Below are 25,475 nucleotides of genomic sequence, written 5' to 3'. Positions count from 1 at the left end.
ATACAAGCATTTGTTGGCTTTTGCTAATTATACATGACAGTTATAGGGATTCTGTTTTATACAGGGGAATAAGAATTAGGGATGTTAAATTTCAATTAATCAGCTAATTGAGTGGTCGATGAAATTTCCATCAACTACTCTATAGCGGGGGTGGGGTAGGGTACTCACTAGCCCCACTGCACCTCTGCCTTTTATATGTAGTAAGAGCCACACACGGCTCTTACTACATTTAAAAGGCAGAGGCGCAGCAGTTGGAACCCAGTGTGAGAAGGGACTGCTTTAGTTCCCGCTCATGCAATTTCCCTCGCTGCGCCTCTGCCTCACTATGAAGATGGTGCTGGGGGGAAACTGGCTTTTAAGCCAGCTCCCCCCAGCACCAGCTTCCCCTCCTTGCTGCACCTGTATCAGAGGCAGCAAGTGGGGGAAGCAACTAGTCGAGTAGTGACTCGACTACCCGATAGTCTAGGCATGTTGGCCTTTGCAAACTACATTTGACAATTACTGGGACAATTACCTAGGCTTATTGGGTAGTCGACTAGTTGCTTACATCCCTAATTAGATCCTTTGCACCATGTGCAACTTAATCTTAATAAGGCTACTGTTAAATTTGGTAGAGGAGAAGGGAAAGTTTCCAGCACTGATTAGTTGGATATACTAATTGGATTAAGTTAATTTACTGCATTGATTCTTAGGTGAAATGAGTTTGCCTTTGAAGAAAAGAATGCTTGCTGCAGACTCATACTACCATGAATGGGTTGTTTTCAAATAATTTTAAAAAGGACACTAATCTGAAGTCTGTCAACTTAAAAATGGATTAAAAGCAATTTCAGGTCCCACATCAGCCTTTGAGTGCAGCAAAAATAAGAAGTTTTAGAATCACATTTTAAGGTTTTTGAAGTATTCTTTCCCCATTGCTCTTTGAAAGAGCCACACAAACAGAAGAGACTGAAAATGAACACATACAAGTACTGCCACATGCTCAAAGTAACACAAACTGAAAAATAACCATGTTAAGTATTGTTTGTAACAACAGACCATCAAAGTTTCAGACAGATGTGATTCAATAGTCAATGCCACTTTAAAACCAGGAGGTTAAGAAGATAGTTTATGTTAACACTGCACTTCATAAGATCACTACATGTTGAACCTTTCCAATCTGGGACTCTCTGGTCCAGTAACAACTGTGATCTGGTATGATTTTAGTTGGCCACACCCATGATAAGTTTCCTACAGTCTCAAAGTTTGTTTACAGCCACCAGTCATGGATCTCACTTTTCTATGCTGTTACTTTGCTTTAATTTACCCCTAAACATCTTCTAACAGCCCAGAAAGCAGGAGAAGTGTTGGTAATACTGCAAGACAATATTGACCTCCTATTGACTGGCAAATTTTCTGGTTCAGTACCGGTCAGATCCCAAGGATGCCAGACTAGAGAGGTTCTACCTGTAGTAGACAGACAGACAGATAGAATTGGAAGAGACTGACTAGAAGAGCATGGGCAGTAGGCAAACCTAGGACTGGGGAAGGCATCTTCCAGCCCTGCATCTTTCACCCAAGGCCCCCCCACTATATATAGGGGCAAGGCCACCCATCCTTCCTAGGAAGAGGCATATGGTCCCAGCCTCTTCTCCCCTCCCCCTCTGGAGCACTGGGAAGACTGCTCCTCTGGCCTGGAAGGGCCCTTGCTTCCTCAGCCTTGGGAAGGCTGGCAACATGGCCCCAAGCTCAGCAGGATGGAAGCCAAGGCAGCCCCAAGAGACTGGAGGAGCTGTGCTAAATATGGAGGAGGTGTTGCTGGGGTCAGAGCGTAGTAGGAGCCAGCTAGGAAGTTTGGGAAGGCATTGCCTTCCCCCATCTTTTATACCTGCTGCCCATATGCTAAAACACTGAAACTGGCTACTTTCTTTTGTGTTGGCAGGGACAGGATGCAAGACAAAGTACTGATAATAAAAATTCCATTTAGTTTTCTTAATTGTAGTATCTATCAACTTACCACAGGATCCAAGCAACCAAATATGGCACCAAATATAAGCATTTTCCCAATCTTCACATTGACAGGCAATGCTGCAAGATGCTGGCCCAATGGAGTAAGTTTGGGCTCACTTAATTCACAAGCGCCAATTTTCCGCAGAAGGTTCATTGCATTGCTGATTACTTGGGGCTGTGGAGGGTCTAATGCTCTGGAGAGGAAATCCTCAGGAGAACCAAGATTGCATTTCTGTGGATTAAGGAGGTAGATAATTCAATCTAAACATATCTTCTGGTTAACATTTGCTAGATAATTGTTTTTTAAATGATGGGCTCCGAAGATATCTAGAAGGCATGTGGTCTATTCAGTCTTTCCAGGCCAACCGTCCTCCTCTTCCCCCATCACACTCCATCTTCCTCATATGTGCCAAGAATTTCCCTGATGCAGACCCACACAGTGGCATTATGATGGCTCCACTTTAGAGGGAGGGCCAGAGCACAGGGAAATGGATTATGCACCCACTACCCATAGCTTCAATCTGGCCTATATTGCAGAGCTATGGAAGTGGAGATGCATTGGCATGGTTGCAACTTCATAAATCTATTAATGTGAATTTATATGCAGAAGATGTGGTCATGACTTGAATGACACATTCCTGAATTCCTGGGGAAAGATGGATTCCAACCCCCTGCTTAGTTACTCCATGCACATACAACAATGGCGGGCAAAAGGGCCTCTGTGGGCCGGATCTGGCCCACGAAGGTCCTGCCGCTCTCCTGCTTCCAGGCCATTCAGAGCCTATGGATAGAGGAGCACACAGGGCTTAGAGTCAACCCTGGGAGAGCAAAAGACTTCGTGCTCCCTCCACCCCCAACGCCAACCAGGGCTTGGGGGAAGTGTGCAAAGTCTCCTCACGCCCTGAAAAGGGCGTGGCACTTAAGAGTCAACCACCAACTGCTGCTCAGCTGACGGGTGACTCTGTGTAGCGCTCCCTTGAATGGTTGGGGCAGACTTAACATGCTCCCCCAGGCCCTAACTGACCTGGGGGCAGGGAGAGGGAAGTACACAAAGTCTCCTCCCACCACCAGGGGTGCGGGCACCTAGAGGGAACTGTCAGCTGTTCAGAACAGCTGGTGGTTCTCTCAGAAGGGGCAGGGGCAAAGACTTCATGCTCTCCCCCACCCTCAGACCAATCAGGGTCCATGGGTGGGAAAGCAGGGAAGTGTCCTGGCTCTGCCCCTGCCCCTTCTGCCGGATGTTCTGCCCCTTCTGAATTTCTGAAGTGGTCCCCAGTCAAAAATTATTGCCCAACCTGACATACAATAAACTTGTAATATGGACAGATACTGGGATTTAGTCCTTCATTCATAAAAAAACATTTTCTTCCTGCTGATGTTGGGAAGAAATGTGAACAACAGTTCCATTCTACAGATTAGATAGTATTATGTACTAATGGATGGGTTTATGCTCTTTTCGCCCAGCAACATGCTCTGGATTTTTTAAAGTGTTTACATATAGTGGATTTTCTAACAAGAGGACCCAAAAGTCTCCATAGATTCACACAACCCAAATAATGGACAAGCACCTTTTTCTTTGATTCCAAAGAACAAAGGTAAGGGAAATTCAATAAAACAAGACTGTACCATAATATGAAGGCATAACTCTTCTAAAGGCACACGCAATATTTCTGGAATGGAATATTCCATGAAACTTTCAAATCTGCAATACCATAATAATAAAAAGACACACATATTACAAATTTCACTATAACAAGCTGTGACATCAGGATCATAGAACACTAAAACTGGAAGTAATCTTGTGAGATCATCAAGTCCAGTCCTCTAACTCTCATGGCAGGACTAAGCATCGTCTATTCTAGACCACTAGCTGACAGGTGTGTCTAAGCTGCTCTTAAAAATTTCCAATGATGGAGATTCCCTCAGCCTCCCTGGACAATTTTTAACAGTGCTTAGCCACCTTGCTGCAGTTTAAGCCCATTGCTTCTTTTCCTATCCTCAGAGGTTAAGGAGAATAATTTTTCTTCTTGCTCCTTGTAACAACCTTTTAAATATTTGAAAGCATTGTCATGTCTTCTCTCTGTCGTCTTTTCTCCAGAACAAACAAACCCAATTTCAATCTTCCCGCATAAATCATATTTTCTAGATCATTAATCATTTTCTTGCTCTTCTCTGGACCATCCCCAATTTGACCACATCTTCCTTGAAACATGGTGCCCAGAATTGGACACAATACTCCAGTTTAAGCCTAATCAGGGCAGAGTAGAGCAGAAGAATTATTTCTTGTGTCCTGCTTATTCATCCTAGAATAATATTTAGGGTTTTTTTTGCAACACTGTTATATTGTTGACTAATATTTAGCTTGTGGTCTGCTATGTTCCCCAGATCCCTTTCTGCAGTGCTCCATCGTAGACAGTCATTTCCCATTTTGTACGTGTGCAACTAATTGTTCCTTCTTAAGTGGAGTACTTTGCATTTGTTCTTACTGAATTTCAACCTATTTACCTCAGATCATTTCCCCAATTTGTCCAAATCATTCTGAATTATAATCCTATCCTCCAAAGCACTTGCAACCCCCCCATACTTGATATCATCCACAAACTTTAGACTCTCTATGCCATTATCTATATAGTTGATGAAGATACTGAACAAAATCTGTCCCAAAATTGATCCCATTGTAACCCCACTTGTTATGCTCTTCCAACATGACTGTGAACCATTGGTAACTACTCTCTTGGAATAGTTATCCAACCAGTTATGCACTCATCTCATACTAGCCCTGTCAAAGTTGTATTTCCCTAGTTTATTTTTAAGAAGATCATGCAAGACTATGTCATAATTACAACTCATCTTTAGTTACCATCTCTTATCATCATTTGCAGATTTCTCAGCTAGACAATCCTTTCTGGGGTACCTGCATATGCATCTTAAAGGAAAGCATGAGTAGAATACATTTCCCCTCTGTGAGCTAAGCATATGCACAAGTCACGAGAGGAGGGGGACTATGAAGAAGACAGAATAGTAATGGATAAGACGACACTATTTTGAAATAATTTCTAATGTTTTTTGTTCATGCTTAACTGAAATAAGTGGAACTTCAAACTTTACATGTGGCTAAACCCTCAAAGTAAAAGTTACTGGAAAGAATATATACATTTAACTGAACTACAGTTAAGGACAAATCATTTTCAATCAGATGCAAAAAAAAGGTATTTAAGGTTTTTAGTTATCATAGAATCATAGAATAATAGGACTGGAAGGGACCTCGAGAGGTCATCGAGTCCAGCCCCCCGCCCTCAAGGCAGGACCAAGCTCCGTCTACACCATCCCTGACAGATGTCTATCTAACCTGTTCTTAAATATCTCCAGAGAGGGAGATTCCACCACCTCCCTTGGCAATTTATTCCAATATTTGACCACCCTGACAGTTAGGAATTTTTTCCTAATGTCCAATCTAAACCTCCCCTGCTGCACTTTAAGCCCATTACTCCTTGTCCTGTCCTCAGAAACCAAGAGGAACAAATTTTCGCCTTCCTCCTTGTGACACCCTTTTAGATATTTGAAAACCGCTATCATGTCCCCCCTTAATCTTCTTTTTTCCAAACTAAACAAGCCCAGTTCATGAAGCCTGGCTTCATAGGTCATGTTCTCTAAACCTTTAATCATTCTTGTCGCTCTTCTCTGTACCCTTTCCAATTTCTCCACATCTTTCTTGAAATGTGGCGCCCAGAACTGGACACAGTACTCCAGCTGAGGCCTAACTAGTGCAGAATAGAGCGGCAGAATGACTTCACGAGTTTTGCTTACAACACACCTGTTGATACAACCTAGAATCATATTTGCTTTTTTTGCAACAGCATCACACTGTTGACTCATATTCAACTTGTGGTCCACTATGACCCCTAGATCCCTTTCCGCCATGCTCCTTCCTAGACAGTCGCTTCCCATCTTGTATGTATGGAACTGATTGTTCCTTCCTAAGTGGAGCACTCTGCATTTCTCCTTATTAAACCTCATCCTGTTTACCTCTGACCATTTCTCTAACTTGCTAAGGTCATTTTGAATTATGTCCCTATCCTCCAAAGAAGTTGCAACCCCACCCAGTTTGGTATCATCTGCAAACTTAATAAGAGTACTCTCTATCCCAATATCTACATCATTGATGAAGATATTGAATAGTACGGGTCCCAAAACAGACCCTTGAGGAACTCCACTTGTTATCCCTTTCCAGCAGGATTTAGAACCGTTAACAACAACTCTCTGACTACGGTTATCCAGCCAATTATGCACCCACCTTATCGTGGCCCTATCTAAGTTATATTTGCCTAGTTTATCAATAAGAATATCATGCGAGACCGTATCAAATGCCTTACTAAAGTCTAGGTATATGACATCCACCGCTTCTCCCTTATCCACAAGGCTCGTTATCTTTTCAAAGAAAGCTATCAGATTAGTTTGGCATGACTTGTTCTTCACAAACCCATGCTGGCTATTCCCTATCACTTTATTACTTTCCAAGTGTTTGCATACGATTTCCTTAATTACCTGCTCCATTATCTTCCCTGGGACAGACGTTATGATTTTAGTTAATTCACCAGCCCTGTCATTCATCCACAGACAGCCCACTTTAAGTCTATGCATGTCTTACAGACATTTAAGAAGCTATACTTCAAGATTCCAGAGCTAAGGCTTGTTTATATCTGACACGGAAGCAATTTTTGGTAATATGTAAAATATAATTCTATAGTCAAAAAAAGTGCTGCAGCTTGATTCTTTCTCAATATTTTTTTTTTTTTTAGAAAATGAAAAATGTGAGTCACTTCTGTTAAAGAAACATTAAGGGTATAAATTCAATGTGAAAAAAAGCCAGGAAATGCAGAAGGATTATATAGCATAAAGTCATTCATATTACACACAACAAGTAAGTAGGTAAGAGAACCTGAACTTCTGTTTTTCCTCAGATCAGTTTAATTTGCAACTACTACACTTCATTTAAAACACAGGCTTTTTCAATTAACACCATAACAGTTGTCTGACTTACAAAAATCTTGCTCAATAAAGCTTTTACCTGTCTCTTGTGTACATTCGGAAACAAAATCCATCCCTAACACGTCCAGCTCTCCCTTGACGCTGCAAAGCACTTGCTTTACTGACAAAGGTCTCTTCTAAAGAGCTCATTTGGCTACTTTCATGGTACCTGAAAAAACATTTGTACAGAATGTTTAGATAAAGATTATGGTCAGTTTCAAAGTCTAATTTAATTTAAAGCTGATTTTTAAAAAGTTACTCATCATGAGGGTGAAAACGGAGTTTCATTACATCTTGACTAGTGTTCTGGGCTGTCCAGAACAGACTATCCTTTAACCTTTGTTTTGCCGTGTTACCCTAATGCAGCGTTTCTCAAAGCGTTTCTTCCCCCCTGCGGGCTCTGTCCAATAGCCCTCTTCCCCCCCCAAAAAAACAAGACAAAAAACCCCATGAAATACTGGATGGAAGCCCGTCGAGGACAATTTTCCCCTGCCGCGTCTGGCAGGGGCGGGGGAGTGAGGAGCGCTATAGAGTCTAGTGAAGGGGGCCAGGAAGGGGCAGTTGCCGGGCACCACGCTAAGGGAGCGCCGGGCTGCGTGGGAGCAAAGCACGTGCTGCTCTGGCCAACATGAGCAGCAGAGACCGGCAGCTGGACACGCAATGCCTCCCCTACAAGCTGAGGCAGCTGGGCCAGGCAGCAGGAGCAGCCACTTTAAAAGTAAGTGTGTTTCTCCGTGTCTAGCTCTGTGGGGGAGGAGGAGGGAGGAGATTTGATTGGAGTGGGGCTCCAGATGCTGAGGATGCCTGCCTCAGGGGGAGGGGGGAATGCACCAGGATGGGGGGGGGGGGCTGCTAGGGGGGCCTGCCTCAGGGGAAGGGGTGGGTGCATTGGCGGTTAGTGTGCAGTCCCAAACTGGACAAAGTGGTGCAACTTTGCCCCCCCCCTTTTTTTTGCTTAACTTTGGTGAGGGTGAGAGGGAGGGTGTGTGTGTCACAAATTCATCTAGCACTTTAGGGAGTCACGATATCACAAAGTTTGAGAACCCCTGCCCTAAGGACTTAATTTTCCTGTATTCTGGTCAACTAATAAATCATACCTTTTTGAAAATCTGTTTGGGTGTTACTGTAACATTTGGTGAGGTGCATTAACCCACAAAAAGCATACAAGTTTCTACTAGGAGTCTGGCTCAGCTAGACTCTCAGAACAGAACTCACAGTGACAAGCAGGAGTGCTTAAGTCCAGTGATTCAATTTCAGGAGGTGACAATGTTGCGTGACCCTTTGGGGGACTTGGCCCACCAAAGGGATCCTTTCCAAGAGACTGTCCCAAAACTAGGGGTATATTGTCACAGATCCACAGGATCAGTGACAACACTATTATTTGAAAATCAGCAGACTTGTACCAAGTTGTAGGATAGTTTTGTGGCCTTTATTATGAGACCAATACACTTTTTTTTAAACCAAAGGCAGAATTTAAATCTAAAGAGATATAATCCTAGTGCAAAACCCCTCTGGTATCTACTTCCAAAAATTTACACAACACAAAGGCTTAGGAAGATCAATCCTTACCTGTTTTCTTTTGTTCTCCCAGTGTCAATTACAAAGACAACATCTGGTATTGTAATACCTGTCTCAGCAATATTGGTTGCCAAAACAATCTGCAAATGAAACAGATAACTGAATTTAGGACAGGGGTGGGCAATAATTTTTGACTGGGGGCTGTCAGAAATGTCTGAAGTAGCCCTGGGCTGTCCCAGAAGGGTTGGAGCCTCAGGCAGAAGGGGCAGGGCCAGGATACTTCCCTGCTTCCCCATCCACAGACCCAGATGGGTTTGTGGGTAGGCGAGTGCATGAAGTCTTTGCCACTACCTTGAGATAACCGATTTCTAGGTCCCGGGTGGTGGGAGAGGACTTTGTGCACTCCCCACTCCTGCCCCCAGTTCAATCAGGGCCTGGAGGTGGGGAGGAACACGCAAAGTCTGCCTGCGCCCTACAAGGGAACGCCACACTTAGAGTCACCCCCCAGCTGAACAGCAGCTGGTGGTTGACTAAGTGCCAAGCCCCTTGCAGGGTGGGAGACTTATGAGGGGAAGTGGGAGCGCACAAAGTTTCTCATTCCCTGCCCTTGGGCTCCTGGTGCTTAGAGTCAACCCTGATGGCTGAATAAGCGCTGCGTGCTCACCCGTCCCTAGGCCCAGATTGGCCTGGGGATGGGGATCAGCAAGACCTCTGTGGGCTGGATCAACCTGCTTAGCAGGCCAGATTCGGCCCATGGAGACCCTTTTGCCCTCCCCTGATTTAGGGGACTAGCCCTTTCATCGATTTCATTCCTTTCAACTCAGACTTGCAGAGAATTTGATTAGAGCAGTCCCCGCAGAAATGTCTGGGAGAACTAAAGAGCTAAAGGGGACCTTTAAATGCTCTTGTACTAGATTTTCATTGTATTACTGGTTTAAACTGCTGCTTGTGCTTGAAAAAAGTGTGCTTGACTTTCTACTGAATAATTTGGCATATTAAGTAACATAGTATTCAACAAGCTTGTGTGTATGAAGTGTACAGTATGAAATGTACAAAATACTTCAAAGGAAAAGATTCCTAAAAATATTTTTGTAGAATGTGACAGATCAATTTTTTATTCAACAGAAAGCTACAGTAAATCAGAAATTACAACAAAATTAATGTCTTTGTTGTATTTAAATGATTTAATATGCTGACAACTATTTCAAGTTAACTCTTAAATGGCCCTGAACATCTGGATAATTGAGTATAATGTTGTAACTTCAGCAGGAGGCTTTCAAAGACAACTCACGTTTGTACAACTTTGTATGTTTTTATTAAGACAATTCATATACTTTTTGTATGTGAGTATAAAGTAGAGGGAGCAAGATGATTTATATTACAGTAGTGAAGTTTTACCTGTTTAAATATGTCATACCTTTCTAACTCCAAAAGGGGGCAATGTAAATGCAGCTGCTTGATCTTGTGTTGAAAGAATAGAATGCAGAGCTATTAACCTATACCTGAAAGAAGATGTTATTCATAATTAAGCCACACTATTTAACAGATGTTTAAAAATGCTCGAGGTAATGGCTGGTGAGCTGGAGGAAGCAAAGAAAATATACATAAATAATAGTAAGATTCTGTATTGCTAATTTATGATTATGCAATACTAAAATTAAGATTACACTAAAATATCAAAGAAAAAATATGTAAATGACAGTTTGGTGAAGATGATGAAAAAACATTTTTAACATTGTAATCCAATTCTATGTTGACTATAAATTACATTGACAGTATTTGGCAGAGAAAACAAAGAGTCCAGCGGCACCTTAGAAACGAACAGATTTACTGCAGCATAAGCTTTTGTGTATAAAATCCACTTAACCAAATGAGTTGGAATGGAAATTACAGAGGCAGCGGCATATATAAAAACAATAAAAAGTTACTTGTCAAGTGTAAGACCAGTGTTAGTGAGGCTAATCAAGTCAGGGTGGATGTGTCTCATTCACAGCATCTGATTGTGAAGGGAATATCAAGAGAGGGGAAATTGCCTTTGTAATGTGTAAACCAGTTAAGATACTTACTCAGTCCTAAACTGATTGTACTGAATTTGCAAATGAATGCCAGTTCAGATGTCTCCCTTTGTAATCCGATTTTAAAGCTATTTTGTAGAGGATGACTACTTTTAAAATAGTTACTGAATGCCCAGTGAAGCAAAAAGGACAAAATCAAAATATACAGAATTCCTTCACTGTTGAAGTGAAGAAGTTTATTTGGAGGAAAAATAAGGTCATTTTGATGGCAGAATTATCTAAATATTTACCGCTTACACTCAGATTTGAAGGAAAATAGAAAACATTCTGAAAAAATCTAAGTTACGTACTAAATACAATTCACAACACAATTCCTATAACACAAAACAGCCAGTTTTAGAAACTAAGATGAAAACACCACACATTTCTCAAATGAGAATGCTTTTATTACCTTTCCCTTGAGTTAAACCTTCGGTCAGCTGAAATGAGATCATATAACTGCTGGATGTGAGCAAGCCCTGGTAAAAAGATCAATACAGCACCTTCTATGTTTTTGAACTGGGGACTTCTATCTGTGGGGATAGAACATAGAAATCCAATAAAAAATTTAGGAAAAAAAATCCTATTTGACATTTCCTGTTTGAAAGAGCTGGGCCCTTTCCAAGAGACATCATGAAGAGGGATAAAATCGAACATCCTTACTTGTTCCAAGCATTATTAAACAATAAGAAATCCATGAAAGCAGAGTCCAAAGATATGACCAAAGTCATCACTGAATGATTTTTTAAAAATTCACAAACATTTTAGAAAGTGACAACATACCTAAGAAAGCAAGCAATTCCACAATAAGGTCAAGGTTGATCTTGTAGGGATTCATGTAGAAGATTGCTTGCTGCGTACGATTGCTATACTTCTGATAGTAAGGATCCAAATCAATACCTGATCCAGATTGGAGTGGAACAAACTCCTAAGAGGGAAAAACAATTTTAACAATAACTTTATGCAAGAGAAGGCAAGAGAGAATAGAGACATTTATTCCTGTTTTGCAAGACAAAATACATACACGTTTATGAAGTCATGACTAACAGAGTCCATTTTACAACAAAAAAGTTCCATTGGTACCATTGTGTCCATCCTTCAGGCTCACACTGTACCAACTCACAAACACTTGGCCAACTGGCGTTTTTTGCTTTTGAGGCTGCTTATCCTGTGCTCTAGAACGTCTGCTTCAATTTAATAAGTAACAAGCAAGTTTCTAGCCCTTATGGCTATAAAAAGAAAAAAATGAAAAAAAACATGAACTGAATGTAAACTGAGGCAGTCAGTTGTCTGAAGCTTGGTCTACACTAGGAAATTCAGTTGGTTTAACTATATTGAACAGGCTGTATAAAAGCCACTCTCCGAGTAGCACTGTTAAGCCAACCTAAGTCCCAGTGTGGATAGTACTAGGTTAATATTTATTCATCTACTTACCATCTAATTCAAGAGAGCCCTGCAAGACATTTAGGGAGAGGCATCCTGGAAGTGGGAGATGGATTACATACATCAACAGAACCACCCCTTCCATCAGTGTAGGTCAGCGTTTCTCAAAGTGGTCCACAGACCCACTCTGAGAAAGCTGCTACCAAGCTGCTTCAGTTTGTTTACTCACCAGCTCTGCAGCCATGGAGCCTTGTGATTCCCTGTGGCTGAAAAGCTGGTAAGTAAACAAACCGTTGCAGCTCAGTAGCAGCTCTTTCAGAGTAGGTCTGCGGACTGTTTTGAGAAACACTGGTGTAGGTCATAGCACTAAAGGAGCACAACCGCTGTATCATTTTAAGTGTAGACACGACCTGACTTTGGGGCAGCTCACATCTCAAAGCTCTAATTATTTCAGTAATAGAAAATCCTTAAGTCTAATGATATTTAAGTGCCACTACTGACAACAATTTCACTGCTGATCATTCAGGAAAGAGAGGGACAATCATATTATATGAAAATCTGCCCTACCTACTGCAATGTCTCATTTTTAGTACTGACTGGATGGTGCACAAGAGACTGCTCCCACTTATTGTCCTCCCTCTCTCATAGTACGTCCAGCCAACTAACCAGTGAGAAGGAGGGTATGTCTACACTACCCCGCTAGTTCGAACTAGCTAGGTAATGTAGGCATACCGCACTTGCAAATGAAGCCCGGGATTTAAATTTCCCGGGCTTCATTTGCATAAGCCGGGCGCCACCATTTTTAAATCCCGGCTGGTTCGAACCCCGTGCCGCGCAGCTACACGCGGCACGAACTAGGTAATTTGAACTAGGCTTCCTAGTTCGAACTACCGTTACTCCTGGAATGAGGAGTTTATCTTCATAAGTGAGTAGTATTGTTCCAGAGTTTATTCAAGATCTTTGCTCAGTCTTTGCTTAAATATATCGAGAGCTGGGAGTGTGCAAAAGATGCTGAAGGTGTAATTTAACTGGGAATCAAAATTAAAAATGTAGTGACAGTAGGGCAGCCACAAATAATTGTTGATGAAATCACCAAAAGACACACAGTTGATGACCCAGTAAGTTGCTGAATATATGGTTTCACAACCATTGGAAATATCATAAATGAATATAACTAGGTTAGTATTGTATTAATTGTGAGGATTTCATACCATCGTACAAATGGCTCAGCTGTCCAAAACCCCCTTCCCCCAACACACATACTCCCTACTACTACTAGAAGACTTACGTGTCATTGCCTGGGTCTGGGTCCAGGCCCACCCTGCCCACCAACTGACTTCTCCCCGGGGCAGGGCAGGCAGGCCTGGGTAGGATGAAACTGTGAGGGCTGTGCTACCAGCCAATGGCTGCTCCCCAAGGCTGGGGTGCCTACTGCCCCCATGTCGTCATTCACGAGTATAAAACTGTTCCTATTCTCTCACACCTTTCTCTTTCCATTTGAGGAAAAACAGTTGCATTTCATGTGCATTCCACTGTCCTGTCACAACAAAACCCTGAGCTTATTTTAAGTTATGAAAAGAGAAAGCTGTGTACCAAGTTTGGTGATCCAAGCTGTTACCATTTAAGAGTTCTTACAGATGGATGGATACACAGACAAATACTATATATTTTAGAGAGTCTGTGTAACTACTATTCCACCACCATAAACTCATAGTACGCTCAAACCTTGAATACTACATGCAGTTCTGGACATCGCATCTCATTTAAAAAAAAAAAGAAAAAGTGGGGGGTGTATTAGAATTGGAAAAGGTGCAGAGAAGGATAACAAATTATCAGAGGTACAGAACAGCTTCTATACAAGAAAAAAAATTTAAAAGATTGTGATTATGCAACATAAAAAAGATGAGTAAGAGAGAATATGATAGGTCTATAAAATTATGAACAGTGTAGAGAAAGCTGACTAGGCACAAAGTATTTACTCAGGGTATGTCTACACTTGCACCCTCGTTCGAGAGAGGGATGCAAATGAAGACATTCGAAATTGCAAATGAAGCCGAGATTTAAATATCCCGCGCTTCATTTGCATATTCACGTTATGGCGCTATTTCAAAATAACAGACGCTGTGAAGATGTGGTTATTTCAAGAGAAAACCCTTCTCTCGAAATAACTGGTAAACCTCATTGTGGGTGTGTCTAGACTACAGGCTTTTGTCAACAGACGTTTTGTGGACAGATACTGTCGACAAAGCTTCTGTTGACAAAGAACGTCTAGACTACATCCAGTTTTTTCGACAAAGCAAGTCGCTTTGTCAACATGACAGCGTAGATGCAAAGGACAGTGTAGATGCAATAAAGCCTTGTGTCGACAGAACTGTCGACAAAAGGCGTTATTCCTCGTAGAATGAGGTTTACAGCCGTCGACAAAACTGCTGAGTTCTGTCAACATTATGTCGACAGAACTCAGCGGCAGTGTAGACGCAAGTATAGTTTTGTCGACAAAAGTCCACTTTTGTCGACAAAACCTTGTTGGCTAGACACACCCTGTATGAAGAATAAGGGTTATTTCGAGAGAAGGGTTTTCTCTTGAAATAACCGCGTCTTCACAGCGTCTTGTATTTTGAAATAGCGCCATAACGCAAATGAAGCACGGGATATTTAAATCCCAGCTTCATTTGCAATTTCGAATGTCTTCATTTGTATCCCTCTCTCAAAATAGGGTGCAAGTGTAGACATACCCTCAGTCTCGTAACACAAGAACTAGGAATAACGAAAATAAATTAATAGGCATCAGGTCTAAAAGAAAGTACTTTGCACAAAGCAGTCATCCTGTGGAATTCATTGCCGTGGAATGCTGTGAAGCCCAAAACCATAACTGGGTTCAAAAAAGAATTAGAGACATTTATGGAAGATAACTCTCTCAATAGCTATTAGCCAAAATAGGCAGGGACACAGCCTCTTATTCTGGGTGTCCCTAAACCTCCACATCTGGACATCAGGGAATGGATTACTCGGTAAGTTGCTTTGTTCTATTCATGATTCCTGAAGCCTCAGGCACTGGAAGATAGGATACTGGACTAAATACTGGACTAAATAGACCCTTGGTCTGACCCAACATGACCATTCTTACCTTCTTAAGCAAGACTGTCCAAACAGAAAATACTTTTACCTGATGCTTTGTAATTCCTCCTCCTTTGTTAGTAACATTTATTGTTATTTCTTCCTCCTCCTCCAAGAACTTCTGACAATATTCTGAGTCTTTCTCCAGAACATAACCGATTTCCTCAATAACATTTTCAACGTGGAAAACCTACAGAAGTAGTTTGAGAGGGGTAAATGCAAAAAATAAGTTTCACCTTTTGTCTTTCTTATGCAGACATTCTTAGCATTAAAAAGGGAATTTCCTATAACACTACCTTCTACAGTTGCTCTTCAACAGCAGGAAAAAAAAACCAGAGTGGAATTATATGTTGCTTTCAAACATATGCTGCCACTTCCTTTTTCTGTGACTGCCATTTCAAAGGAAAAGTAATTTACAGCTGTGAGGCTATGTCTAGACTACATGGCTCCGCCAACGGAGCCATGTAAAATAGTTTATCCAGCATAGGCAAAGAAGCGGGGATTTAAATAATCCCCGCTTCATTCAAATAAAAATGGCCGCCGCGCTGTGCCAACGATCAGCTGATCCGGCACAGCGCGGCAGTCTAGACGCGGCGCGGTCGACAAGGGCAGCCTTTGTCGACTGCTCCGGTATGGCTCGTCGAGCCATTGTCGACCGTGCCACATCTAGACTGCTGCGCTGTGCCAGATCAGAAGATAGTCGGTACAGCGCGGCGGCCATTTTTATTTGAATGAAGCAGGGATTATTTAAATCCCCGCTTCTTTGCCTCTACCGAATAAACTATTTTACATGGCTCCGTCAATGGAGCCATGTAGTCTAGACGTAGCCTGAGGTATTTATACTAGGGGTAATGAGCCACTTTCTGTCCAGTCCCTACCATCTAAACTGCAGCCCACAGGTCTGTGAAGTGAGATAGAAAAATGTCAAAAGAAGTATGCGGTAAAGTTACATGAAGAGAAGTGAGATCTTTCCCTTATTATTTATATGGAAACAGAATAGAAATCACACTGTTATTTTTAGGGATGTCAGTATGTAGACGGTTACATGATTAACTGATAAACCTACATGCATCCTCCCGCTTGATGCCACTGGGGACTATCGAATAGTTGTGTAACCATTAAGATTTCATGAGGTTACACAACTATTCAATTGCACGATATCAAACATCCCTAGTTACTTTAAGAGCATATCAAGAAGCTGAGCAAGTCAGTAAAGCAAATTAACAAAGCAGCAAGAATGACGTGTTAGAGGCTTTATCTTTGCATATCATAGCTTTAACAATGCGAGATCACAAAAGTAAATCATGATGGGCTGTATATTTGGTGCACTGTGTTATTAGAAATCCTATAAATAGAATTTTAATTATTTAACTTTTTTTTTTAAACAAATTAAAAACAATGACAACAACAAGTAACCATTAAAGCACAGTTGGTCGTTTACTACTAGATGACTTGTTCATTTAATTTAGCAACAGATATACAGCGACTAGTATTGATATGCAACAATTTGCATAAAATACTTCATATACATTGCTTTAATATGATTTGGCATCTCAAAGTTACTGTTTGATTAAAAAAAAATGACAAGATGAAAGATAAATACAGGTTGAACCTGGCCTGGCAGCCTCAGGACCTAACTGGTCATGAACCAGGGAATTTACTGGACCAGGAGAGGTCAATGTTGGCTCCACTGGCCTGGCCCCTGGGACATCACAGCTCCCTATTTCTGGCCCCCAGATCACCACAGTTCCATTTGTTGGCCACACGGGGCTCTCCTGCTTGGGCCGTGGGGCTCCAGTCTTTCCTGGTCCAGCAATGCTCCTGATCCCAGCCCATTGTTTTTTCCCCAGGACTACTCCAGCCCTGGAGCACCCATAGGATCACCGACAATGTTGGACCAGGAATGTTGCTGGACAAGGGACATCTGGATTACAGAGGTTCAGCCGTTAGTAAGAGGAGAGACATTTTGAAATGCTCACACCTTTTCCCACCATCAGAACTTAATACAACAGAACACATCAAAGCAAAAGGACAACCACCAAGGCCATAGAAACAGAAGGAACCTAAAAGTTTCCTTTACACTGAACTGCTTTCTAAAAAATATGCACAATAATAAAAATGGCATTTTAGAATTTCTATGCATGGTCTTAATTATAACTGAATAGTCAGGGGGAAAAAAAGATGTAAATCCACAGAGTTCTTAGGATCACTGAAGGAATTTGAAGATTTTTAAAGAAATGGGCTAAAATGGTTTTAAATTCAGACAAAAGACTACTCCTTCTCTTGCTGCTGCAGTAGATACAACTGAAGGACATATTATTGGAGCTTATTTGTGCGTGTAGATAAAAAGAAACATTTACCTACCTCAACAGGGTAACTCCTTCCTGAAATCCTTAGAATGGGACAGTGGGTGAAATAGCTGGAAAACTTTTCACTGTCAACAGTAGCACTCATTAAAATCAAGTGCAGGTCTGAACGTTTATGCAAGATCTCCTTCAGAATAATCAGCAAGAAATCAGACTGGACACTTCTTTCATGGACCTTGAATTAAAGATGTAATAGCAAATTAGTCTGAGATATAAATACAAGTAATTCTTATGAAGGATACTTCTACTTTGCTTCTGCACAATTGTAAGAGAACTGCTAACCTCGTCAACAATAACATGAGATACATTTGAAAGAAGACTGTCGTCCTGCAGTTTCCGAAGCAGAACTCCTGTTGTACAATATAATAATCTAGTAGCTTCCCCCATTCGGGATTCCATACGTATTTGATATCCACACAAGGAATTCTAGAAAACAACGTATATGATATTATTTAAATGTATAGCAGTGGCATAAAATACTAAGTACAGGCGACCCCTGACTTACGACCACCCAGACTTACGGCCCCCTGCATTTATGACTGCCCTGGTCCGGCCCAGCGTGGTCTCTCAAGCCTGACATGCTGGGGACCACAACTACTAGGAGGCAAAGTGGGCAGCGTTTGAACTGGTGTCCCGCCAGGCCTTGCTCCGGGTCCTGATCAGTGCCACTGTGGGCCTGGGACATTTGCGCAGCCTGTCCCTAGCGACCGCCCTGTTCCGGTGCAGCGTGGCCTCTCAAGACCAGCATGCTGGGGACCACAACTCACAGGAGGCAAAGGAGGCCAGGAACGGAACCCTCATTTATAACATTGTGCCTGTGGGAAATAAAGGTTCAACTTATGATGTTTCGATTTACAATGGTTCTCCAGGAACCAATTAGGTTGTAAATGCAGGAGTCGCCTGTATACCATAGATCCACAAAGGTTAAAGTGAAAATTAAGCACTTGATTCAGACACTGCATACACTACTAGGAAAGTAGCATGGTGGATTTTTTTTTCAATTCCAAACAACATTTGGCATAATTATTTGTTTCTATTCAATATATATTAAAGGAGGTACTGAACTAGAAAGTTACGTAGAAGTTGCACTTCCAAAAACTGGCACTCTGGTCTGGCAACATCTGTGGTCTGGTAAGACCATGATGCTCCTGGACCAGAGAGCTCAGGAGGCTAATGGCAGGAGGGTCAGCTATGACTGGAAGCAACAGGCCAGCAGCCCAGCCAGACGAACCTCTAACTGGCGGGGCTAGGGCCCCACAGCAGCCCCCGGCAAGCGAGGGAGTCAGTGGCAGCTGGGCAAGCAGCTTGGCTGGACTAGTGCACGGTGTGCAGACATGGTACATGCTGGGGTGGTAGCTAGCTGACAGCAGGCTGGGACTTGGGGGCCGGTGGCAGGGGACTACCTATGGGCTGCCAAATTCTCTCTTTCAGGACCAATCAGGTCCCGAGGGTGCTGGACCAGGGAGGTCCAACTTTTACACTGACAGTAACAAATGAGGCAATTAGAAAAGTATTTGTAAAATTTAAATATGACCTGTACAAGGACCAATTAATAAATCCTCACAAAACTCACATATTGGGAAACTAAGGCAATGATTCTCAGCATAACTGTATCAGTGTTTTTTTTCCTCACACACACAAATATGCCCTCGTTCTCTTTCCCTCACTATTGCATGATTGAGAGAAATGAAAAACGTGGAAGAACAGTGATACTATGGATGATGTTTCCAAAACAGCCAAAAAAATCAAGATCATTACCGAAGTTAATGGATGCTTATCTAAGCAAATATTTTGCATTTCAGCTATTGCCAAGAGAGACAGACTTGAGTGCAGTGCCTCAAAAAGCGATTTCATATTAATTACTTCACACAAACATTTTTATTCCTCTCATGGTACTTATTCATTTACGATAGCCTTACATTTTCTACAGCCACTGTAAGAAGTTTTCCTTTGCTTTTCAGTATTTTTAAGATATAAAATTCAGAATGTAAGACCACAAGCTTATTTTAATCAGTACTTTAAATAGGCCTTTAGAAGTTCAAATATATATCCCATAACAATAAAATAAATTCTTCAATTAGAATTACTGAATGTCTTCTGATACAAATCAAATGGATAAACAAGTGTTATATAAGTTAACTTCACCTTGGTGAGTGTACCTTTAAAAGTGGCTTATTAGAAGTAGGATGGTGTAACTTCTGCTGGGTTATTAAAAATTCCAGGATTTGAAGATAACATCCAAAGGAAAGCTCATGTTAACTCCAGTACAAATTAAAATACTTGAGAAAAAAAACATGCTTAGTATTCACTTGTGAAAACTATTCCCTGCACCTCACATAATGAATGTTGAAATTTCTCGAAACATGTTATTTCTGTAAGGAAATTGATATTGTGTGAAGTTTTGTTTCTATTATTGGGTACTGCATTTGTTCTAAAATAGTAAGAAATAAGTCAATGCTAAATCTTTCTTTGTACCATAAATAAAACAAACATTTTATTCTGAATTCAAAACAATTTGTAAAATGTGTTTTCTTCCCCATTAATAGATTTCATGGCATTGGTTCATTGTGGAAAACTAAAAATTTGTCATCAAGTAATTCAGAAAGGGAAAATAATATGGCTATAAATGTTATGTTTTAAATATGTGCCCCTATATTTGTTGTGTCTAGAGAATCACTCAATGCTCATTATCAATTAGTAATCTAGAGTTTAACAAAAAGCAAGGAAAGAGGCCTTTAAGTAAAATCATGTCAAACATCATTATGTGGCATCCATTACATGAAGAAAAATAAGCTTCCTACATAACCAGCGCTCTAAGCTGTTAGCTATAAATCAAGTAGTAGCTTACTCTTCCTCCAGGTCCTGTTTCACAGCCTAGTTCTTCACAAACTCTGGTAGCCAAACTCACTGCTGAAATCCTTCGGGGTTGTGTGCAGACAATATTACATTTACTCAATACCCCCACATTTAACAACAAATCCTCCAACAAGAAATGGGGTACTTGGGTACTTTTGCCACTGCCAGTTTCTCCAGCCACAACAAGTACACGATGCTTTTTAAGTGTTTCTATGATTGCATTTCTGTGTTTAAATATAGGTAACTGTTGTCTTTCCTTTAAAAGTCTCTGGTATTTGGAGGAACTTTGAAGTTTTTTAAACAGGATCCTCACAGGCTCTAAATCATCTGTGCTTGTGGACTCAACAGAGAGTCTGCTGAAGTCCTCTTCAGAAACTAAGTCTTCCCAGGAGTCCTCAGTATCTTCTAATACTTTGGGTTTTTCAGATTGCTGCTGCTGTTGTTGCTGCTGTTTGAGTTTGTTTAATAACTTAGCAATAAAGTGATCACGAGGCTTGTTAATTTCTAACTTGCTTTCTTCTTCCTTTTTCTTTTCAATTTCACTCCATTCTAACCAAACATCTCGATATGGGAGAGGCAGCAACTGATGGACTGACTTTAGAGAAAACACAGAAAAAACAACAATATGCATTATTCTGTAGCTTTACTGACATTTCACTTACAAATCCATTTGAAAATTCTAGATGTTACCTTAAAGATTCTTTAAGAAATGAAAGACTATATCACTTTTCCAAAACCTTAAATACTTCCTCTCTATAGATGTAGATTTTAATCACTTGTCTTCAGAGTCTGTTTGGGTACTTTCTATGATAACATTTTTATTTGAGACCTCAAATCTTTCCTTAAAATATATGTTGCTAGTATTTGATTGCAGCTAAAAAGTGATTAGTTTTCCCAAATCCTACATTTAGAATAAATTATAAATATAAAAACAGAATAAGGAAAATGTATATATGAAACTTAAGGAATACCAGTTATTTCAACAGATCATATTAAAAATGTACAACAAGGATGTTTAGAGGCATTTTGCTTGTACATTATCACAAAAATTATGTGTCAGTTGAGTAAATGAAAATATTATGTCTTATACTCTGATGCATAATTATTGCTGTTTTACTTATTCAACAATTATACTGCTGAACAGCAGACAGAAGATAATTTCTCACATTATCAAAAACTATTTCAAAAAACAACTTAAACACCCGAGATCACTAATTCTCTCAAAATGACCAAAGTCCAATAAGATGGGGAGAAAAGTTGAAAATTATATATTTGTAACCATACTGAGCATCTGTTTCTACCTGTGGTAGTGCAACTAGTAGAATTGTTTTAAAAACTTTTTATAATATTTAACACACATCATGATGGTTTGCTGTACATTACAGCTTCACATGATTATGTTTGGCACTTTTAATTAGGCCAAGCAAATTTGTAATTTACACGGAGAAGTCAAACTTTGAAAAAAATCTTTATTTATTCAGATTTTTCAAAGATGAATATGGATATATTTCCACAATATATTCCGTCCTAAGAAATTAGTATAGTAAAAATCTTACCTGCCCTTTGACTAAGTGGTAGAGAGCTAATGTAGCAGCCAGATGTTGAGCTTGCATGCTATCCTCTGTCAGAATTGTAGGACACACTGTCATTACATCAACTGATTTGGTAACTCTAACCCTTCAAAGACAGAAAAACCAGTACTATAAAATCATATTTCGGTCAGACATTTCTACTTACTAGCCTCCTATTTTTACTTAATATGTAGCATTCAAATAAGAGGAAACTGAAGGTTATCAGACAAAGACCATTACACAAATAAAATCATTAACTGCTAAGATTTCAACATAAAACAAAGGGAAGTAAAAGAACAGGTTTATGGAACTGTTCTCTAGATTAACCTGCAGCAGCCCGTGGGATGTCTGCTTTTTGAAAAAAGCAAAATTAAGTAGAACCAGAGCTTCTTTGATAAAACTGAAGTGACCAACTTATGGAAACAAACATTTACTTAGATGATGTGGACATTATCTAAAAATATTGTATGAAATATAACCACAAATAGAGTTGGTAAAATATTTCATCTAATGCTGTTTTCAGTGAAAAATGCATATTCAGGACACAGATTTTACAAATGTGTAAAATTAGTCAAACTGCTTCAGTCAAAAAATTCCAAAAAATATAACATTCTAAATATGTAAGTTTAGAGACATTCAATTGAATGGAAATGGCTAGATTCAGTAGAAAAATTCAGCTTTACTAGAAGTACATACCTACATTTCCAATATCTACCCACCGGAACTTTTTCAAAAGAAGGATTTGGACTCTTGGGGAAATTTTTCCTGCACCAATCGATCAAAAACTGTTTAGGAGATTTACCAGTCCAACTTCGAGCAGTGTAGTCAAAATTCCTTACATCTCGAGGCTCCCGCTTTTTCACTACAATGAACAAAATTTACATTATTTTAGATTTCAGAGGGGTAGCTGTATTAGTCTGTTTCAGCAAAAAACAAAGAGTATGATGGCACTTTAAAGACTAACAAATTTATTAGGGCATAAGCTTTTGTGACCTAAAACTCACTTCCTCAGATGCTGAAAACAGAAAATGAAGGGATACAGGAATAGGAATGCGAAATCAGTGCTAAAGTCACACTCTCCTCTCTATAACGCTTCCTTTACTGTTTTCTTTTCTCTTCAGCATCTGAGGAAGGGACTTTTATCTAATGAAAGCTTATGCCCAAATATCCTAATAAATTTGTTAGTTTTTAAAAGTACCACCAGACTCGTTGTTTCATATGTCCAAACTTTCTTTAATCTTGAATGAATCCAAATTAATTTTCTCTTGACCTAAGCATTTTTAGTAGAAAGTAAAAATTTTCATAAGTTCGTACTGATACTATCTACTGTCAAGCAGAGAATACTGGTCTGGTTCAGTATAGCAACACCTATATCTAACTATAGCAAATCTGGCACACTGCTATAATTCCTAACCCCCCCCCAAAAAAACCCCTAGATTTGACATTGGTGGTTACAGAAACAGCATAGGACAGGGGTTCCCAAACTTTTTGACACGGGGACCAGTAAATCCATTCACGAACTTTTGGAGGACCAGTAATGTTCATTTGCATATTTGCATATTCATCAATCAAATTATGAATATTCAAATAAGTTGTTTCTGGTCCTCCCAAATCTCCCAGTGCCAGCTTTAGCAAAGCTTTTGATATGGTCACCCACAATATTCTTGCCAGCAAGTTAAGGAATATGGATTGGATAAATGGGCTGTAAGAGACAGAAAGCTGGTTAGACCAAGGTTTCCCAAACTTTTTACTTTAATTGGAACCCTTTTTTTTCAGTTCTGCTTTTTGCAGCCCAAAAATATAAACATGTGAAAAACAAACAAAGAAAATACCAGACATATAACATGTCTGGTATTTTTCTCAGTAGGTAAGTTGTATTATTACTAGATGTATCAGTTTGTAGTTTCAAACTGCCTGGCTGGTAAATGTGCTCAGGCTGCATGAGTGTGTCTACCAGCCAGATAGTTCGCAACTACTCGAGGGGTTTGTGTGTGTGTGTGTGTGTGTGTGTGGGGAGGGGGGGCACAGTAGAATCCCTGTGCCAGACTAACTCGTGCTTTGTGGGTGGGGGCGAACGGGGTCGGGTCAGTCCCACTCCCTGCAGGCTGATTCATTCCTCCCCCCTGCTCCCCTTGCTGCGCCTCTGGCCAGCCCCACTTCCCCCAACCCTCTCCCTGGCAGCCAGTTCTCCCCCGCTTTTCCTCCCAATCTCCCTTGGCCAGCCCCGCTACCTGCATCCAGCCCTCCTTCCAGCAGCCACTTCTTCCACCCCGCCCACATCCTCCCCGGCCAGCTCCCTGCCCCCAACCTCGCACCCCCCGGCAGCCCTGCTTCCACCGGCCCCTCAATATCCCCAGCCTGCCCTGATTCCCCTGTCCAGTTCTGCTTCCGGTGGCCAGCTCTCCCCTCCTCCTCACCCCAGAATCCCCTGGCACCTGCACCTTCCCTTAGCCCTGCACCCTCCTGGTGCCTCCTTTTCCCCTAATACCCACCCCCTCACCAGTCTCTGCCCCATTCCCCTCCTGTCCCTCTGTGCCCTCACACACAATTTGTTCCTCATGCCCATCCCTTCTTTCAAGCCTTCTCCCAGCACCTCCCCCTCCAGCCCCCAGTGCCCTTCCCCTCTCCTCTCCTCTTCCAGCATCACCCGGTCCCCCATCCCACTGACACCTCCCCTCCTGCCCTTTCCCCCCTGGCATTTGTCTCTCTCTCCCGCACCCCTGTCCCTTGGTGCCTTTCCCTCCCAAGCCCCTTCTCCTTCCACCCCTTTCCCCACCCCTCTTCTTTCCTTGCCGCCGCACGAGTCAGTTCCCACCTTCTCTTTACCCGTTGCAGGGCCAGGGTCCGCGCTCAGGCCCCGGAGGCCGAACCCGGAGCCAGCCAGGCCCCGCCACGTGCCTCGCATGGGTTTCAAAACCCCGGGCCGTGACGTCACGTCCTCCCCGCCTACGTGCAACGCCGCGCATGGGTGGCTGGCGGCGAGGAGGAGCCGCGTGCAGCAGAGACATCCGGGGCCAAGGGGACGCTCTGGGGGCGGGGCTGGAGAGGACGCGCGGGGGTGGGGCCTGCTCCAGGCGGGGGCAGGGAGAGACCCAGCTCCACATAGCACTGGAGCAGGCCCCGGCTCTTAACTCGCTGGCACTTCCGGGTGCAGGGGCGCGGGGCCCGATTCGACCAGATGGGTCAATCGGCCTAAGGGCCGGCAGCCACCAGGCCTGCTGAGGCCTGCCATTTTTTTTTTCCGCGGCCCGGTAGCGGGCCGTGGACCATAGTTTGGGAAATGCTGGCCTAGGATACCACTCAAGCTCATTGCTGCTATACTTAAACAATAGTCAAAGCTTTCAACCATCGACAATCTTTCTTGAAAAAAATTAATGTCTAACTGCGTGATGCAGTGAATCAACACACTAGCCTTCTACCTACAGAAACATGCACAAGTTGAATCTTCTTTAATCTGACAATACCCCTGGTCCATCATGGTCAGTAACCCAGTGGATGCTCCAGGCTGGAGCACTCAGTGGGAAAAACCAGGGAGCTGGGGTCAAGAGTGTTACGGGGCCAGGAAGAGTGGAGCCCAGCAAGATGGGGAAGCAGAG

At 41.7% G+C, this 25,475-nt stretch overlaps 1 protein-coding gene across 3 annotated transcripts in view; it reads right to left on the bottom strand.

Annotated features, from left to right (window-relative positions):
- DHX29 (DExH-box helicase 29) overlaps window positions 1-25,475 on the bottom strand; it is a 46,618-nt gene that overhangs the window by 9,865 nt on the left and 11,278 nt on the right. For all 3 annotated transcript variants that reach the window (XR_001369342.4, XM_006139548.5, XM_014581743.4), the window contains exons 9-21: window positions 22,576-22,741; window positions 21,865-21,985; window positions 20,301-20,903; window positions 17,735-17,878; window positions 17,451-17,627; window positions 15,136-15,276; window positions 11,370-11,514; window positions 10,999-11,119; window positions 9,950-10,034; window positions 8,584-8,672; window positions 7,055-7,183; window positions 3,613-3,688; window positions 1,994-2,218 (exon numbers count right to left, since the gene is read on the bottom strand). Coding sequence is in view for 2 of the 3 variants with exons in the window: in XM_006139548.5 (XP_006139610.2) it covers window positions 1,994-2,218; window positions 3,613-3,688; window positions 7,055-7,183; window positions 8,584-8,672; window positions 9,950-10,034; window positions 10,999-11,119; window positions 11,370-11,514; window positions 15,136-15,276; window positions 17,451-17,627; window positions 17,735-17,878; window positions 20,301-20,903; window positions 21,865-21,985; window positions 22,576-22,741 (2,222 nt within the window). In the remaining variant the exon portion in view is untranslated. The remainder of the gene's footprint in view (window positions 1-1,993; window positions 2,219-3,612; window positions 3,689-7,054; window positions 7,184-8,583; window positions 8,673-9,949; window positions 10,035-10,998; window positions 11,120-11,369; window positions 11,515-15,135; window positions 15,277-17,450; window positions 17,628-17,734; window positions 17,879-20,300; window positions 20,904-21,864; window positions 21,986-22,575; window positions 22,742-25,475) is intronic.

The sequence above is a fragment of the Pelodiscus sinensis genome, chromosome 6 (genome assembly GCF_052426305.1).
Source record: "Pelodiscus sinensis isolate ZL-2025 chromosome 6, ASM5242630v1, whole genome shotgun sequence".
NCBI lineage: Eukaryota > Metazoa > Chordata > Testudines > Trionychidae > Pelodiscus > Pelodiscus sinensis.
The sequence above is the reverse complement of the archived record's forward strand: the minus strand, read 5'-3'. Positions and strand labels throughout refer to the sequence as shown.